The sequence below is a fragment of the Morus notabilis genome, unplaced genomic scaffold (assembly GCF_000414095.1).
Source record: "Morus notabilis unplaced genomic scaffold, ASM41409v2 Scaffold179, whole genome shotgun sequence".
In the NCBI taxonomy this organism is placed as follows: Eukaryota; Viridiplantae; Streptophyta; class Magnoliopsida; order Rosales; family Moraceae; genus Morus; species Morus notabilis.
In genome coordinates this window covers 333108-352553 of record NW_010360916.1, presented here as the reverse complement: position 1 = coordinate 352553, position 19446 = coordinate 333108, and the positions used below count along the sequence as shown (strand labels likewise).

The 19446-nt window shown below is 34.6% G+C and overlaps 2 protein-coding genes across 5 annotated transcripts in view; one reads left to right on the top strand and one right to left on the bottom strand.

The window, feature by feature from the left end:
- LOC21406704 (flowering time control protein FY) overlaps positions 1-11399 on the top strand; it is a 12546-nt gene extending 1147 nt beyond the window's left edge. The window contains exons 3-18 of one of the 3 annotated variants that reach the window (XM_024165334.1): positions 702-770; positions 917-1021; positions 2805-2900; positions 2986-3068; positions 3144-3215; positions 3286-3383; positions 3886-3945; positions 4034-4094; positions 4172-4259; positions 4376-4439; positions 7251-7329; positions 7805-7894; positions 9001-9077; positions 9449-9972; positions 10564-10818; positions 11131-11399. In XM_024165334.1, the coding sequence (XP_024021102.1) occupies positions 702-770; positions 917-1021; positions 2805-2900; positions 2986-3068; positions 3144-3215; positions 3286-3383; positions 3886-3945; positions 4034-4094; positions 4172-4259; positions 4376-4439; positions 7251-7329; positions 7805-7894; positions 9001-9077; positions 9449-9972; positions 10564-10818; positions 11131-11202 (1893 nt within the window). In that variant the 3' untranslated portion in view covers positions 11203-11399. Of the gene's footprint in view, positions 1-701; positions 771-916; positions 1022-2804; positions 2901-2985; positions 3069-3143; positions 3216-3285; positions 3384-3885; positions 3946-4033; positions 4095-4171; positions 4260-4375; positions 4440-7250; positions 7330-7804; positions 7895-9000; positions 9090-9448; positions 9973-10563; positions 10819-11130 lie in introns of all 3 variants that reach the window. The other 2 variants (XM_024165335.1, XM_024165333.1) reach the window with 2 other exon arrangements.
- An 877-nt stretch (positions 11400-12276) lies between these two features.
- Positions 12277-19050, bottom strand: LOC21406703 (probable ADP-ribosylation factor GTPase-activating protein AGD11). 2 transcript variants are annotated; one of them, XM_024165348.1, is made up of 10 exons: positions 18794-19050; positions 18590-18683; positions 18391-18465; positions 17284-17368; positions 16339-16414; positions 15748-15911; positions 15449-15659; positions 14931-15047; positions 14737-14832; positions 12277-12929 (listed from the first exon to the last, which is right to left on the bottom strand). In XM_024165348.1, the coding sequence occupies exons 2-10, from the start codon at positions 18645-18647 to the stop codon at positions 12648-12650; spliced, it is 1164 nt and encodes a 387-aa protein (XP_024021116.1). In that variant the 5' UTR covers positions 18648-18683; positions 18794-19050; the 3' UTR covers positions 12277-12647. The 2 variants fall into 2 exon arrangements, with proteins under 2 accessions (XP_024021116.1, XP_024021117.1); XM_024165349.1 differs by having other exon boundaries at positions 14931-15014.
- Positions 19051-19446: the final 396 nt, after the last annotated feature.

The window sequence follows — 19446 nt, the reverse complement described above, 5'->3', positions numbered from 1 at the left end:
TCTTTCCCTTCCTCTTTACCGGGTTATCATATAAAAATCAGTGATGTATTCTGTTGGGATTCCTGCAATTATCATTGTTATTGTGATTATTATTTTTCTTCGATACATCTCTCTTACTAAAGTGGCATTTTGTCGAAATTTCTACCTTTTGTCTTTGAATGCACCCAGTAATACATGTTGTTCTTGTTGGTAATATATTATAAGTTTGTAACAGAAGTGGGGAGATGGGAAGGAAGAAAGATGTCCCATTTAAATAAATCCCATATTAACATGTTACTTAAATCCTATGTAATTTTCTCAATTAAGAAATTCTAGAACTTTTTTTAGCTTCTAGCTTACCTTTATTTCTTTTGATTTTTCTCTCCTCAATTGTTTTTATTGTTTTTCTAAGTCCTATTTGATTTTCTAATTTCCATTTACATCTAGCATCACTTGTGGGTTCATACTCTCTCTGACTCTATTATTGTAATGGTTGCCCATCATATCTAATTATAGTCACGTAAGATACTCCTTATTATCCAATCATGTTTTGTTCGGCTCGAATCACCATCACTACCCGTTAAAAGGGCCTGCATTTGTTAAGCAATGAGCTTCTAGTAGCTTGGCCGTTTTCATTTTGAGAGTTAGATTGAGTACATTGACTGAGAACTAATGGACTCATTTGGTTTCATGTTTCAATATTGGTGCCACTATTTGTGCAGATACGAATGTGGCAGCGAGATTCAAGGGATAGGACTATTTTGCAACCGACACCAGCAGCGGCTGTTGATGTCAGTGTTCTTTTGTTGTTAATATTCTACCTTTTCCTGTTTTCTCAAAATGGATGCCTGGAAGCATCATGTTTCCCAGGTCATCTAATTAATAGTCTTAGGTTGGTTGGTTCATGTTTATCTTATTATCTCGTTCTTTGGTGTAGATGTTGCCAACAGTGGCCTATTCAGACAATCCATCAACTAGCTTTGCTGCAAAGTTTGTGCATACTTCTTTGAATAAAAACCGTTGTTCAATTAATAGGGTTTTGGTAAGTTACATTTTAGTGTTTTTCTGCAATATTTTTCTTTTCTGCATAATCTATTTAAAAGCTTGTTTGGACTTGGTGTTGTAATTGTGGTCCAATAACTGTGTATATGTTTTTTGGAGTCTGATATTTTGTCTACACGTGTGTGCGTGCACGTTTTAATTATGGGAAATGAGCCTTTTTTTTTCTTGGTTAGACCTTGTTTTTGTTCCCAACTCCTTTCCCGTTTTTCTCAGCTTTGAGGATTACTTATCCTCTGCCTTTGTTATTGATTTTTCAATCAATATCGTTTTTCTTATTAAAAAAAATGATGGGAAATGAGCTTTTTAAGAAGAAAAAGCATGAGCAATGAAAAGACCTCTGCACCAAACATCTTAAAAGGAATTATGACACCCATACCCAATTTAAGGGAAAAAAAGGGTGAAGAAATCAAAGTATAGTGCGAGGAAATACCCCTCCTAGGACATCTATGTGTAACCCACCCTACATTCCCCGAATCTCACCCATTCTCCCCATTCATACTTGAATCCTTGATGACCTTGTGCCAAAGAGTTAAATTCCAAAGGAAACCTCCGCAACCATGTAGCCCAAAGGGTTTTATTTTTTGCAACCAAATTGTCCAGCCCCAACTCACCTTTCTCTTTTGGCAACTTCGCCAACTCCCATGCTACCAAAGAGAAGCCACCCAGACTTAGAGCTTTATTGCCATCACACTTAAAGGTCACCCTTTTCAACTCTGTAATATCAAATGGTCTCTCCAAAGACTGCTACAACTGAATCCACAAACCCGGTTCAACTCCTATCCCATCAAATGCACCTTCTTGAGACAAGTATAGATTTTGAAAGAAATTCATCATTCTTAACAGTGACTTCTTCTTCCACAAAGGAACTGTCACCTAATTCCAAATTAGAGATCATATTCTGTTTTTCTTGCGCTCATTATATTGTTAAAAAACCTCATATTAGCGTCCTTGTATTTTGTCCATTTGATTTTCGATTTGATTCGGGTTGCTTTTTCCTCATTGCTGTACCTATTATCACCTTTTGTTTTGTTTAGCTATTGAATTGGTAGATGAACCTTGGTATTTACACGGATGAAATAATTGATCTAAAAGATTTGACTTGTGTATGTGATGTGGAGAACTGGTTAACATCAAACTTATGGTAGCTACTAGCATTTATTGGCTTTAAATGTATCTGTAGCTCTGACCATATTCTGTTATAAAAGCAAAACAGCCAAGATGAGGGTTGTAAGTCTTTCATTTATTTTGATTTTATCTTCTTTAGTGAAAATTGAAGTTTAGGACAACGACTTTCAGGTATTTGGCTTTTGGACTAGCAAATTGATTAATCATTGAAAATCTTTTGGTTTTTGATGTTTAACACTTATATCTTCCAAAACAATGAGGAAGCCTACAACCCGGATAGATGGGCTTGATGCTATATTTTTGGATTTTTTTACAGACGTGGCTTATCAAATTAGAATTTAGAGCTGAGCCTTTATTTAAATAAATGGGATCATCATCTTCTTTTTTCACTATTAAAAAAGGAGCTAAGTCTTTGTTGTAAAAAACCCAAGCAATGAATTGGGGCAGGGCGTCCTTTCAGTCTCTGCAAACCGACAAACATAAATACTGAACACTGCTTTTCTATTTTTCTCCCCTTATTAGTGGTTTGTGTTATTTTCTTGGAAATTGGAGACTGCGTTATAATATTTGTGCCACCAAATTCTGATTAGAAAGAGCTACATCCACTCTCATGTTTGCTGACTCTTCTTTTCACAAAGTGGACTCCTACAGGAAGACGCCTTATTACTGGCTCTCAAAGTGGGGAATTTACATTGTGGAATGGACAATCGTTTAATTTTGAAATGATTCTTCAGGTATGCAACTGTAGAGGACATGATATGTTATTTTCTAGTGTAGCCAACATTCTTTTGGTTTAATCTCTGGTTTTCTAATATGCAGGCCCATGATCAAGCAATTAGGTCTATGGTATGGAGTCACAATGATAACTGGATGGTCTCTGGTGATGATGGAGGCGCAATAAAGTAATTGTTCATGTTGATGTTAGTGCAGTATTTACTGATAAAAACAGAAGATAACTTGTGGTACTTCTTTTTTAGGTATTGGCAGAACAACATGAATAATGTGAAGGCCAATAAATCTGCTCATAAAGAGTCAGTTCGAGACTTGAGGTACACATCTGTATATTACTAGTTGAGCACTCTACATGACCCATGTTATTTATGACCTTTTGGAAAACAGCTTTTGTAGGACAGACTTGAAGTTCTGTTCCTGCTCTGATGATACTACAGTCAAAGTTTGGGACTTTGCTCGGTGCCAGGAAGAACGCTCGTTAACTGGTAAAGTGCTTTTAGTGCTAAATAACCATTACAAAAGAGATTGTAATTTGTCACGTTTGATTGGACATTTCACTATGGTATAATGTTTGATGTGTTTTGCCTTCGTTAGGTGATCACATACATTAAGTGGGTTGTCTATATCTTGATGTCCTTTATGTTGGGCTAAGGCCATGATTTATAAAATTATTTCCTTGGATTTGGCACCAGACTGAATATTTTGATGTTTAATGCTCTAGTAAAATTCTAGATTATTTCTGTGCGTTCTGATGATGGAAATCATTATACCGTTAGTAAAAAGGAGTTTAACTTCTTTTGGGCTAGGATTAGTCATGGTTGCATGAGTGCATTGTTTGTGTTCAATATGGTTGAGGATGACAAATGAAGTTTTTGTTCCTATCAAAAAAAAAAAAATACTACGAGGATGATTGTTATTCTAATGTGGTTCTATCTAAGTGTGCATAATGTAACCATTTACATTCTGTTGGGATTTGAACTCAGGCAGGCCATGGTTGGGATGTGAAGAGTGTTGACTGGCACCCCACAAAATCTTTACTCGTTTCAGGTGTTTACAACTCTCGTGTGAAGGTACATTAGAGGTTTTCTTATACGTTCTTCCAGTTTTCATTGTTATGAAATTTTTTTGTACTTAGGTGGGAAAGACAGCCTTGTAAAACTTTGGGATGCTAAGACAGGGAGAGAACTCTGTTCATTGTGAGTACAAAATCTTGATATCTTAGCTTGTAGTATCTGTTACCGGATTTATGAAGAATTTCTGTGTTTATTTGCAGTCATGGCCATAAAAATGTAGTACTTTCTGTGAGATGGAACCAAAATGGTAACTGGGTACTGACTGCTTCGAAGGATCAGATCATAAAGGTATTGAACTCTTCTATTTTTTTTTTCTTTAATATGATTAGAGAAAGGCTTGAATCTTTTTTCTCACTCATCTTTTAATTTCCACATATTGACGTGTCACAATCCCTTCTTTGCAGCTTTATGACATAAGGGCTATGAAAGAACTTGAATCTTTCCGTGGGCATCGGAAGGATGTGACTGGTTAGTGATATTCACCTAATGCAATGCCTTTCTGTTGAGAAGTATCGTCAATATTAGAGCAGTTCTTCTTCTTCTTCTTTTTTTTTTTGCTAAGGAAAAAGAAAATCGCCATTGCCGAGACTTCTTAAAAATATATACAAGCATGCTGTGTTTAAAAATCATAATAAATCCTAAGATAATTAATAAAAGATAATCTTAATAAAATTTCTTAGAATATAGTGATAAGTTCAAAAATTTTCAATTACCACCTTCTCTTCTATCTAATTGTTGTTGCAGCCCTTGCCATACTGTTTGGCATCCCTCATCTCATTGTGCATTGTTATTTTTGTCACGGGATACAATTCACTTGTGGTCATAAATTTGTATTTGACCATTTATTTGTGTATTTTTTCAAGGATATTGATTTGCGCAAAATTCTTTACTCGTGGTTTTAATCTATCTTAATATTTAGATTGCATTTTCTTGTCCTTGTAGAAATTAGTGTTTCCTTCAGCTTAAGTACTTCAATTCAGTTGGCTTACTAAGTGAAAGATAATCTGGAATTCTGGACATTTGTAGTTTGTACCCACCCTTTATGTCTCATTTGCAACTTTCTTTCCTTCTTATTTTTTTTTCTCTCTATAAATCATTTATCCATTTTATTGATTTTCTCAAGTACAAAATCACAAGGCTGTGGCGCTGGGCTCCTATTATAAAGTCCTAATTCGACAAGCCTAGTATTTCTCAAAATAGGGAAACGTACACCAACACTCTAAGTTATAGATGTACACATTTTTTTTTTAATAAGAAAAACCCTTTCAATTATAGAAAATCAATTACAAGGAAAAAGGATGAGATATCCTTAGAGTTCAAAAAGAACAAACAAAAAGAGAAAACTCCAAGAAAGATGATCCATTATTTCCCTATAATTAAGTTATATTGAAATTACATGGACATCCTTGACTGAATCTAGCAGTTGGGATTAATTTTTGTTGAGGTTTTGTCGTTTAGGGTTCTATTTCTTACCCTTTATTGGTGGCCTTTTTGTCCCCTGATGTACCCGTTTTTAAAGCTAATAGTTTCTAATAAAGTTTGTTTCTTAGAAAAAAATTACTTTAATTATTACTATATTAGTGGATGGTTGAAAAAATTTAAAGCGAGCACTAAGAATGCTTCAGATGTATGATAAATGAAAAGGTATCCTGTGTCGGTTTAGCTGCAATCTTCTTGTTCCTTATTCTTTTTTTGTTGAATCACAATGTTGTTAGTGATTTGGCGGAGGTTTTATTTTATTTTTTTATGGTACTTTTTTTTGGGTCTGATTTTTAAGTTCAAATCTCTAATTTTTACGTAGCAAAGGGAGGTTTATGCATTTGAAATAAAAAAATCAAACACCTTAATTCTTTTTCTGATGTTTTACTAATAGAGGGAAGATAAAGGGAGGATTAGGAAGTTTGGAAATCAATTTTGGGATTCACGGTTGCAATACTTCTTGACGTGGGCAAATCAAGGTCCTTAAATTATTTAGATCAATGGTTAGTTTTATCGTATTCATCTAATGTGTTAGGCAAAAGATTCAACACTTGGCTGAAATTAAAGTAGTTTTTCTGGTCATTTTGAAATTAACAGAGGTAGTGCAAGAGAGTGTTGACGTAATATTTTTGGTCGATGGAGTGGAATGTTCGTTCGATGTAAACTAGGGGTGTCAATGTTTTCCCCTCACAGTAACTGTTGTTGAACACAACGCTGGGACAATAAAACTATTTTATTAAATTAGGAGCACTTCATACATCAAGACCCTAAATTACACACTAGAGAGAACACTCAAATATTACACCAAAAAGAAACTTTAAAGAGTACACTCAAAAGCACCTCACTATTTCACTCTCTAAAGCACACACCACACAAAGCTTAACACAAAGCTTTGCTTTGTTTCTGCCGTGCAGCAACTCAAGGAATGGGGTCTTATTTATAGGCTCAAAGATGCCATAGATGGCTGCCCCTTGGACAAATCCAAGAGAGTGGTGAAGTTTCTATGAAGCTTCCTTAGCGTGCACATCACGCTGTAAGGCTTATTTACTAAGGCTTATATATGGGCCTTATCTCAGTTGGACTTGACTTAAGGCCGGGGTTGATCTTTCAACTGTAACCTTTTTACAAACTTTTCAAACAAACTATATGCTGCTTACAACGTAAAGTTGGTAATTTAGGTCCCATTCGTTTTGCTAGTTCGAATTATAACTCAAGTTTTGCTATAGTGATTTCTCATACAAAAATTCAAATTTAACTTTTTTTGTTTTCTCTCACATGAATTTACTTTTTAACCCAAGTTCTCAACTCGAATGAGTGAAATGAACGTTTTCAATATTTGAGATGCTTTTTGGATTCTGAATTGAACTTTTATAAGGGTCATAATGCCTTAAGTATGCGAGTGTTGTGCAACTAGTATTATTGATTTGCGAAATCATATGATTATGATCCTTTATTTATAAGTTCCTCTTTTGTATGTGAGTAGGAACGCTTGTGTATTTTTGTAGTGGTAAAATGTGCTCTTCCTTCCAAAAAAAATATCATGCTTCTTTTTAAAAAGTCTTTTCATTATTATTGAAGTTTTTGTTCCTATAAAAAAAAAAAAGGGCTCTTCCTTTCAAAAAATTATCATGCTTCTTATTAAAAAATGTTCTTTTGTTTGTCTTGACTTTATTGTGCTTGCTCTTTGCTATAGGTGGACCATCATAGTTAGACACTGTATTTTCCCTCCATTTCTAATGCTTCTAGTAGTGTATTATGAGTTTAATTATTTAATGGTGTATTTTTCATTTATATCACTAGCTCTGGCTTGGCATCCTTTCCATGAAGAATACTTTGTCAGTGGGAGTTACGACGGATCAATTTTCCATTGGCTTGTTGGGTAAATTCATTTTCTTGTCCAAATTCTTCTGTTGCTTAATGTTTTCGCATAGTTCTATGCCTCGCCTTTCGAATTAGTCAGAACATAGTGGCACACGAAGAAGGGAACATGGAGGGGAGAAAGGGAGGGAAAAAATCACATGATATTTGAGCATTTGCTTTTGTTTATTATTATTAATGTAATGGTGGATTTTTGTCTCTTTGACGGCCTAAAATATTTTTATTCATTCTGTTCTATTTATGTATTAGATAACATCAGATTTTTAATTGTATGTGTAATTTCTTTATCTAAGAGAGAAAAAACTATTTGTCTGGAAAGCAGTGGTAGTTTTTTTTTTTTTTTTTCCTGCTTTTTGTTTGGGTTTGCAATATCTTTTCACGCTGAATGCATTTTGAAGCAGTCCTTTTTTGTAGAATTTGGAAGTAATTTAGATTGTGGTTATAATCTTATGACTCAAACTTATTTTGATGCACAGGCATGAAACTCCCCAGATTGAAATTCCCAATGCGCATGAGAACAGTGTGTGGGATCTGGCATGGCATCCTATTGGATATCTTCTTTGCAGGTGAAATGCTATGCATTTCTTTATTCCTGCTTAGGGGCACCCTCTGTTATTTTAGTAGCTGTTGATATTTTATCTTCCTCAAACATTGTGCTGTTTCTAGTTCTAGCAATAGTCGATTAAACTTCTTGCTAAAGCTCGTTTATCATGAAAAAGAAAACAAATTCTTTTTGTGTGTGTGCGCGCGCGTCTTCTAACGTAATAAAATAACGGCGGCCTACTACTTTCATTAGCTTCTCAAGGTGTTGCTAGCTTTTTGTGAACAGACCTTAAAACCTGTTTATATATTTTTAATTTATTTTTGTGTTTATTACTCTTCCAGCCAAGCAGTTCAATTTTGAAATCTATGTCTTGTAGATCCGATGTCAATAGCGAACTCTATTATTTCTGTGTTAAGTGAATTTTAGTTAAAATTCCTTGGAAGAAATCTGGTGGGGAATTGAAGGTTGCTATGGGACTGTTTTTATGTTTACTGTAATCCGGTTATCTTCAACTGTCATATAAAGCAACCTTGGCAGGTTGACTTTGATTTATCAAATAAAAAGAAAGGGAGGAGACAAATACCCCTTAGAGTGCATGGGTCTGGATTATTACCTCTACTCTTGATTAATATCTTTTTTAGTGAAATAACTATATTAGTCAAAAGGGAATTAAGTAAGAGTAAGGGGTAAAAGTTAGACCCATACATCCAAGATAAGTTCAGCAATTTTCTCAAAAGGAAAATGTAGGGCAATATGTTGCTGCTACGGGACCATTTCTATGTTTACTGTAATCCATTTATTAGGAACTATGTCATATAAAGGAACCTTGGCAGGTTGAGTTATCAAATAAAAATCAATGCTTAATTTGACTCTCGAACCTTTATGTAGCTAGCCCATTTTTGTCTCAATTACATTGGTATACATTTTGTAAGCAAGAAATATTATTGTTTCATTTAGTATTTTTTTCTTCTGGTTTTCTTTTTGGCTTTTGGATGGATCTCTTGTCCATCTTTAATCTTTTTTATATTCTATGTTCTGCGTTTGTTGTTTTAATAAAATTTTCGTTTGTTTCTCATAAAAAAAAATTATTTTAAATGACTTCATTTGTAAGCTTGTTGCTTTTTGCAGTGGTAGCAATGATCATTCGACAAAGTTTTGGTGCAGAAATAGGCCAGGAGACACTACTCGTGACAAATTTAACATGGGTCAGAGCCAAGGTTTCAAACACCGTATACAAATTATTAAATTGTTTTTGTAGTCCACTGTCTTGTTAAATACAATGTTCTTTTTTTTTTTCCCCCTACAGTTTTGACTTGTCCAATGTCTAAACCAGTTGAGACATCGATACTTCTCTTGATTTTTCATTATCCAAATTAGTAATAATAACATTTAGTTTTTAGTTTATAGGCATTCACATAATATGCTCCTAAATGTTTCTATAATGCACTGAAGGAGGATATAAGATGCAAAAAGCTGTTATAATTTTTAGTTTAAAGTTTACCTAGTTATATGGGCTATAACTTGGGGAAAGTATTTTATGTAATTTTGCACTTTTTGTTTGTTTTTTTTTCCTCAGGTTACGGTGAGAATCCTGCTATTGCTGGTCGCTTTACTGGTAATTTTCCGGCGTCTGAAGGTCCAACAACTCCAGGACCGTTTGCTCCTGGATTAAATAGAAATGAAGGAACCATTCCAGGGGTGGGAGTTGCCATGCCATTATCCATTCCGTCACTTGATACATCAGCTCAAGGAGATCAAAAACAACATCATCCAGTTTCAATGCCTTTAGGAGCTCCTCCTCTTCCACCCGGTCCTCATCCCTCCCTTATTGCCGCCAAGCAGCAGCCGCCATATCAACAAAATCCTCAACATATCCCTCAACAGCAGCATCAACAACACCACCAAGGACTCCCACAACAAATGCCTCCTTTGCCTATGCCACCAAATATGCAACAGCTACAGCCTCCTTCCCATTTACCCTTGCACCCACATCCTCATTTAGCCCGCCCACCACCCCAAATGCCCCCACGTGGTATGCCATCTTCTGTACCTGGATCTCTACCTATGTCCTCACATTCAATGCCGGTGCGTGGTCCAATGGTATTTCAGCAGTTCTTGTATGATTATTTATTTATTAATTTAAATTTAGCAGTCCATATGATTGATTCTTTGAGTGCTTAAGTTTATTTGATATAATAAGGAAGATTCATATGCTGGATTCTCGTCTTTAGTTCTTATCACCACCCTCTGCATTTTTCTGCTTTTTTGGAAATTAGAAAATTGTAAAACAATCTTTTTTTTAAGTGGAATTGCAAAACAACGTTAGATGGGTGATAAGAGTGTAAACAGGATTCTAACTGTAGAAACATCCTCTCTTCTGCCATGGTTAATATTTGATCAGATTCCTAAATAATCTCAGAAGCAATTTAAATGTGAAAAGCCCACTTTTTTTTTTTTTTTTTTAGCAGGAAGTAATTTTGTAAGCACTCTTTGATCTGAAAAGTTTCGTCATTTTTGTTCATAAAACTGCAGTACTACGTATGGGCTATTGACTTTTATGGGCGTGGCATGTCACAAATACAAATTATAAAACTCTTAATTCTTAAGATATCGTTTGAAGAATAAATAGGTTCCCTCTTGCAGGAAGTTTTTTTTTAGTTAGTAATTCGCATTTTACTTTTTGGACTTTAGGGGATGCAAGGTACGATGAATCAGATGGTTCCTCCTATGCCACCACAAGGGCATTTTATGGGCATGAATCCATTGCACTCGGGATCCTTGCCTGCAGGTGGAACGTCTCAGCAGGTTGGTGGTTTTCCAAATGCCTCGCCGAACATGCAGGGCCCCTCCAATGCAACTGGAGCCCCTATGTATCCGCAGGGTGGCGCTTTTAACCGAACTCAAGCTGGGCAAATGCCTATGATGCCAGGGTATAATCCATACCAGGTAAGACAACCCTTCATTTGAAGGGTAATTTTGTCAAATAAAATTCAACTACTTGCCATTTCAGCAACTTCTCATACGTGACATATTAGTTTTGCCAAGTTTTAAATCTAACACGTAAAATTGCAGATACCAGTAATGCAGGGGATTTTTTTTTCTTTTCCTCGGATTTTTATTGTTTTTTAATAAGTAGGGCAGAATCTCAAATGAAAGAGGTTGATTCCATCGTACAGTTATACTTAGTTGGAGACTCGTAGTCAATGCACTATTTTTCTGTCCTTTAAAGCATGATTGTTGTTTTTCTTTTTGTGGCAGTCTGCGAAGCAAGCCGGCATGCCTCAGCCCCCGCCTCAAGGGCCACCGCCTCATGCCCAACCACCTCAGTAGGCTATCTTTTTGCTACTTGTAATTGTATCAATTATCGTAGGGCCAGCGGAACTTTTGTCAAATCTTCTCCCCTTAACTTTGTCTTGCACATCCTATGTTTTCTTGTCTTTTTGTTTCCATTGTTTTCGTTGTATGAATTCGGCCTATTCACTTGTGGTTTTGAGTGGAATATATTTTGGCGACAGCGTTGGGTGGAATCGGCGTATTTACTTGTCGTTTTTGGCAGAGTACACACCTGCAAGTGTGTGAATTTGGCCCGCCCTGCTTTTGCATTTTGGTGGTCGCGGAAAGTTTAGAGTCCGTTTGGTTCATGGATTAGAACCATGATTAGTGAATTACTTTCTCTAAGAGCTGATGTTGGTGAATTTTTATGCTTCTAAGTACGCAACCACCCAAAGCAATTCAATTGGTCATTTAGGTTTTTGGTACCGTTCATGTCTTATATATATATATATAAACAAAAGAAGATATGGTAATGTTATGTTTCCTAATCCTTGATGAATTTTGTCTTCCAGATCAATAATAATAAAAGAAATCCACTCTTCTGCAGCTACACGAGGTGTTGGAGCAAATTTGTGCATCAATAAAAAATTATTTAATAAAAGTTCGCTTTACTATCAGAAATTATGACACTTTTAAACTAATAGTTGATTGGTTATATGTGGTTATTAAAATGTTTTAAAAATAAATCGCCTTTTCGCCAAAATTGGCGAATGAAATTATTCTTATTTTAAAACAGCGAGCTTTGTTAAAATAAAAAGGATTTATTTCAGAAACGTCACTCGAATTGCAAAACTTCAAGAATCAATAAAAAAATTTAAATATACAAATTGAATCTTCCACATTTCTTCTGGCAAAAACTTCATCGAAGTCCCGTGTACTATGAAGAGAAAATGTTACAACAATATATTTAAAACATATGGATAACCTCTTTTAATATGTATCAGGGTATTTCTTCAGTCCTTCACCCTTTTTTTTTTTTTTTTTTTTTTTTTTTTCCTAGAAGACCCATCTTTACACAAATAACATGTAAGTTTTGATATGTAACACGACATTTATCTTAAATATCAATGATTTTGAAAAGGTAAAACTAGTGTCTTTAATATAGATGAATTCGGGGCTGGGAACCTCATGAAAGTCAGTAACATATAATTTTACATGTTGCAAGCGTAGAATTCCCTCTTACAAATTTCAACCTCTCCATGTTATAGTGTAGGATCGGGACTTTTTACAATAATCCATGGATAGATACTTCTTCCAGAGCAGTTAAACAATACTATGACGATTTCGTTGCTTTATGCATTAATTTCGATTTTTATTTAGCAATTAGCAATCCCGTTTGCGACGCCGAAAATCAAGCAAACTGCTTATGCATCCCTCCAACTAATCTTAAATCATGATTGCAAGGGTTTTTGAGACAGTACTTAACACTCGCTTTGTGCTAGCTATTGTGTAAGAGGAACACATTCAAGCTCAATCTCTAGTACCCCCCTCTCCACATTCTGCAGCCGAAGACTGATTTCTTGCCTTACTTTGCCATCAATTAGGTAGATGACACCATCTTTAACAAGGGTACTATCTTCGTTAGCTATCCACTTCCCGAGCTGCATTGGCTCGTTGATTGCTGATTTCTCATAGGCTTTAGCAGCAGCAACCAGGGGTTGAATGTCAATCTCAGCCTCGCCCATGAAATCGTCGTTTTTGAATTTATCCTTGTCGTACACTAGCTGCATGAAACCACCCAAGAATAAAGCGTTTGAGAAACTGTATATGAAAATTTATAGGATCACATGTCAACTTGAGCAAGTTTTATTCTTGTCAGAACAAATCAAAGTTTCTCCTCGTATTAGCAGCTGGGGAATACTTCTCCCACAACCTCCAGAACTTAAGAGAAAAATACTTAAGATACTTCTAAATTTACTGAAGATTCAAAGTGGGCAATAGGGAAAAAAAAGGTGTTTGGCGCTTCAGCCCCCTAAACTTTAACTAAATTGACAAGTTGACCTAGAAGTCTTAGTTGTGACAAATTACTCCCAGAATATAATAAAATGTTGCAGAGTACCCCCAAATCGATGAATGATGTTAAAATTTGAAAGAAAACGTCCCCATGCATGTGATATGACATGCTCCAATCATCATGCAGAATAATAGTCTCTTCCTTCAAACGAGGTCACGTAACATGTAGATGGAAGATTTCGTCTAAATTTTACATCGATTTGAGAGCACCCTGTAACACTTTCAGGGGGTAATTTACCAAAATTAAAAGTTTAAAGGGCATCTAATCATGAATGTTCAGAGGCAGATGTCCAAATACCCAAAAATAAAATAAAAGTTTACAAACAGAACCAAACTGATCAATTGGAAAGCTTATCCTATCTCAAAGCTTCAACTTTTGTCAATTGTAAATATCTAAGCTAGCCATATTCATGATGCGACCAGTTATAAAACAATACAGTATTTGGCGCTTTTGCTCTTAAACTTTCATTCAATGGAAACTTGCCTCTGAATTTTTAATTTCGATCGATTATTCCTGAATTTAACAAAGTGTTGCAAAGTGCCTCTAAATTGATGTGATTAAAAATTGAACAAAGTTGCCCCCATGCATGCTACGTGAGCTTGTCAGAAGAACATAGAATTTCATATCACGAAGGAGCATGTCATGTGGTGCATGGGGGCATTTCAATCCAAATTTTTTCAAAACTCATTGATTTGGTACAATTTGCAACACTTGTTAAAGTTAAACATAAGAAGTAACTTTCCAAACTGAAAATTCAGGAGGCAACTTGCAAATTTTTAAAAAGTCCCCTGAAAAAATAACATGGTGAACATATCTTTATCACAAAAGGGTAATTTGATCCCCCAACAAGTATTTGTCCAAGAAACAAATATCCATAGCCAATGACGTCTGAAAAATGTTTTAGGTTTATTTCATAGAAAGGATAGCAGTTCATCTGTATCAAGGATTAAAATTAACACAAGCCCTTAAAGTTTGCACTTGGTGTTAATGTAGCTCCCAAACTACAAAATGTATGAGAATAGCTTCTAAACTTAACTTTGCCGGTTAAATAATGGTGCAACATGTTTAGTTAAGAACCAGTACACATTTTTGCATTGCCTTTCCTTTTAATGGGTTATATTTAACATCACGGGTTCGAAAAAATTTCCTCCATTGCCTAAATATTTAATAAAGAAATTATAATAAACTTTCACAACAAATCTGATTAAAAAACAATGAAAAAACCCCATAAATCTTTTAACGTTTAGTCTCATAAACATATCCAAAAGTTGAAATCCACACAATATGAGATAACCATGCCACACCTTCATTTAACTGAAATTTTAAAAGGCTTATTAACAGAACAGGCAGAGTTGTTCACGGATTAATTTGACACCATCTATAGTTGAAAGGCCACTCTTACACAAGTAGAAAAGTGTTGGGGCTCCTAATGATTTAAATCCTTGTATCAGGTAGTCTTTTAGGCTAATTAGGTAAAAAAGACATTTATTTTAAACAATAAAATAAACGTTGCTTACCACTTTCAGAGGAGGAATATGTTCAGGAATAGACAACATGAGGCTTTCATTCCACACTGGATTAAGGTTGTTCTTTATAACGCGAGTCTTCACTGACTGCAACAATAAAATATTATGAACAACTTAATAAATAATGAAGTTGAACTCATTTGATTAATTTTCTATATAGGAGTTATTCAGGAGAAGAGCCTCACTTGGTGACCAAGTGCAAGGATGACATAAGGGTCACTTGTCATCACATCTCGAATAGCTAAGTTGGTGCCTTTTACGACATTCACCTTTATCAATCCAACAAATTCAACCATACCTGCCTATAAATGTCACTTGAGCAATAAGATCCATTGCCATATTAAACAAAATATACAAACTTTAATGTCTGTTTTCTTTGTGTCTTGGATTCAAAATACGGTATAAAGTATCCTATTTCTGCAACTACTTTGGACTTGAAAAAGAATCTGCCAGTTTCTGATGTAAGTGCACTTCTGCAGAATGACAGAGAATTTACGAATATGCTTTTACTTAAAAGTCTTTATATCTTTTGTCCTTTGGACTATCAAATTATATTGCATGCATGTCCTACATGAGGGAGTTAGAGATAATTTAGTTGGAGGTACACGGCTGAGGTCTTTTTCTGTTTCTGCGATACATTTAACGAAACCTGGATTAGTTGCATTAGCATATATGAAGCATTGAATAGTAAAAATATCGTTACCGATGAGTTATACTGTTTTGTGGCGTTATTTTCAGTGTCTTTTCTTCCCCAGCTGTTACGAAATGCTTGCCCAATACAATTTTTGGTGACCTGTTTTTCGTTCTGTTTCTTATCGTGATCACTGTTTGAGGATGATCTCTTATGAGTAGGGATGAAGGGACAGGACATTTGATCAGCTGAGACTAAAAATTGTCGTAACTCATATTTCCTCCTGAATATTCAAGTACATTTCTCGTTAGAGATCATTCAAATTTCTTCTAAAAATTACAGACAATTAGTATTAATTCTACTAGTACTACCTGATGAAATCAGAGCGTTCCTCAACAGAGCAATCTGGTTTTGGTTTTTTGATATTCACAGGTATGCAAGATTCATATTTCCCATTCACTACGGTGTTTCCACCTAGAGTAACTAAAGTATCGACTTCTTTGGCCGTCCACTCATCTAGCTTCACTGATAGAACCTGACATAAGTTTTGAAAGAATTATACATGGTGTTAAGATCTGAGAGCAATCTGATACACTTCGTTTAAACAGTAGGTCGTAGAATTCAACCTAAATTGTTAAAGAAATCATTTCCTTCTCAGCCGTAGGTATTCTAGAAACAAACACACTTCTGGATGATGAATGATCACTCAAGAACTTTCCATATTGATTCTACACTTGCATTGTATATTTGGCCAGTTTTCCTACTTCTTGAGACGTTTCTAATACATGTAACTCTTGCTGAGTGTTTTTTTTTTTTTGGTTCCTCTCTATGGACAATAATTGTTGTTGATATGTATAACAAGTACATATATATTAGTGAAATTTCATTCGTCCGCCACCTAGCTTTACTCAAGACATTTCATTTTAGAAGATTAAGTTCATAGACATGGTCAAAAGTCGTACCTTTGATATATGCACTCCAAGGCTTCTATGTACTCCAGAGCACTTGATACAAATTACTACTCCAAAAGTTATAGATCTAATACAGAGTACAGACACAGACAGGATAAAGTCAGTATCCAATGCAACTAACCAGAGGAATGAATATAATAGTTTTTTTATCTAAGATTTCATCACTACAAAAGATGCTATCAATATTTTCTTAAGAAAATTGCATAACATAAATAAAACTTGCATGATTGTATATGCTATATGAGTGGAAGAGATATACGTATATATAGTTGTATATGTATGAACTATATGTAAATATGTGTATAGAGAGAGAGAGAGAGAGAGTGGCCCTTCCAAGAAAATTTGTGCTTCTCTTTGCTATACCATCTTTCAGTTCAGATTGTAACATAGTGAGGCATACATCTAGCTGTAAGGAAGTATTAGCAGAATGTTTAATGCAGTTTGCTTAGTCGTACTAAACAAGGAAATTGAGATGTCTTATTAATTGAGAGAGTGAAGATCGGCTCATAGAAGATAGCCTATAAGGCCATATGACATTTCTTAGTTATCCTTCAACATGTTTCATCCAAAAGTAGTTAATTTACATTAAGTTGAGTTATATTTATTTTAGGTGCATAAGGTGTGAAGAATTTCATAAACTGTCCACTCCATGAGCTCAGCTTTATAGAATTAAGATATTTTTTATTTCCCTCTATAGTTCGTAGAGGTACACTCACACATTTTCAAATCCATTTTCGAAATTGTGAAATGTACACAACCAATATTTCAATTGGAATTGAGAGTAGAATATCACTAATGCAAAACTTTAGTTTATTAATCTTTTTAAGAAACTACATATTTAATTCAGAGTAGCTTTCTCAAAATTAATAATGTGGGTCTCAGAAGATATTAAAACGATAATGAAATTGGATTGCCAAATTCTGTCAATTTACTTACACCCATTTTGGATCTGGAGATCCACAATCTGCACATTGTCTATTGCCGGATTGATCCAAGAAACTGTCCAATCGTTCTTGTGTTCCTGTTCAATAACGATAACATTCAGAAGAGCCTGAATAGAACTTGGAAATCTGTGAAGAAACCATAAAAGTGGGGAAAAAAATCCACTTAGACCGGAGAAGCACAAAGTTGCATTCAGAAGCAATGAAGTAAAAACTAAAATGGATGTATTATTACCTCTAAGAGCCATTTATTTTTAGGCTGAGTTTGGTAAAATCCAAAAGGGAAAGAAAATAGGAGCAATGAAATTTTATTTAACCCATGTGAGGAAAATGGAGAGGAAGGAAAAGACATTACTTCTGTTGTTTTTAGTACGGATACCCTCCTTCGATCCTTGTGACATTTGAAGGATAAAAATTGGAGTCTAGTGGAGGATTTTCAATCCTTCACCCGATCTATTCCTGCCTAAGTCCTACCAAACAAGGCCTTAGATAGACATAAACGCTAAAAGAAAATGTTTGAACAACATGGGGCATTTTGCCGTGATTCGAAGAAGGAACGAAAAGGGGCACAAGGACAAGGAACTTAGAAATTCTGTTCTGAAACAAAAGGAGAAAAGTAAAAAAGTAATCACATAGTTAGGAAACACAAGCATGATATTGGTAATCGCTTAGAACTATTGAGTTCAGAGTCGTAGCTGGACTTCCGCAAATAGGCCGGAGCATAAATCAACAGGAAATCTAAACGAATGCCCCCTCATTGGGGGAACATAAAAATTTATGCACTTTCTTGAACACTATAAGATTTATGCACTTATTTTCCCTCATTATATATCAACTTAAGAAGAGCAGAATTCTAAGAGAATGACACAAAACTAAAATAGTGAGTTAAAGGGGGGACAAATTTCCTATTTTGCTCTGAATTAACCTCATGAACCTTAAAAGAATATGTGAATAATTTTTGCTACTTTTTTATCATCAATAGCATAAACCTGAGTCTCATCCACTTAAACTGTTGTTATGGATTATATGTAAGATCTATTTGACAGCCAAAAAAAAAAATTTTTATTTGATTTGAAAACAATTGACATAAGAATGAAAGTACCAGAAACTGTCTGTTGGTCTCTTCGGTCTCTTCCTGTTTCTGAGCGTAAGAGATCATATAGACAAGGAACTGATCCTGCAAATGTACAAAAGTTGAATTTTTCAATTTCTTTTTTTTTTTTTGTTGATAAAAAATCATTTTTATGTCACAGGAAAATCGTTCTATAAAACATACATAAAAGTGCAACATGAAAATACACCTGAAATAGCACTAGGACCAGAATTATCTTGCTGGGTTGATGTCTCCAGCCTCTCCATTCATTCATTCACAACAAAACCATGAAATTCTAGAATCTGAAAATTCCAACCATAAAATTGCATGCATATAATATACAAATATATATCAGACAAAATGTAAAGAATTCAAAAGGGTTCTTTTTGCTAGAATTCAAAAGGGTTCTTACAGATGAAAAATATGGATTGAAAACAAATTACTCTGTATTGAAAAGGGTTGTGTCAGATTCTTCTCTGCATCAAAAAACAAAAAATGTATGTATGTATATACTGGCTTAATTAGGAGATAATAATTGCAAAGGATTGTTAAAACAAGATTAACGGATAAGAGATAAGAGATTTGTCGTGGGATTTTTGCGAAGAAAACAAAGTGAAGATGAGGTGGGCACGAAGAGAAGATTCTGCATTTGGCTCTTCTGCAGTTTTATTATTTTCTAAATTATTTTTTGATCTGTTTCGTTAATTAAATTATTAATAATAGAATGTCAGTCAATTCCATCAAAAAGTCAATTGGAATGGTCGGGTGTTAAAGGGCGAGAGGTTTTGCAATGGGATGAACATCCACGCGCTCTTATAGACGCGTATTCACAAGTACTATTTCCCAAGCTTTTTTATTATTATTTTTCCATTTTTATTTTGGTTATTTCTATTTTTTACCTCGAAAGTGTAATAAAATCTCATTTTGATCCTTACGAATGTCATAAATTTAAAATTATGATTTAAAATTATTCTTAATTTACACATATTTTTAAAAAATATATATTATAATAAACTATAAATCATAATTTAAAAGAAAAAAGAGAGAAATAGGCCAAGACTTGAG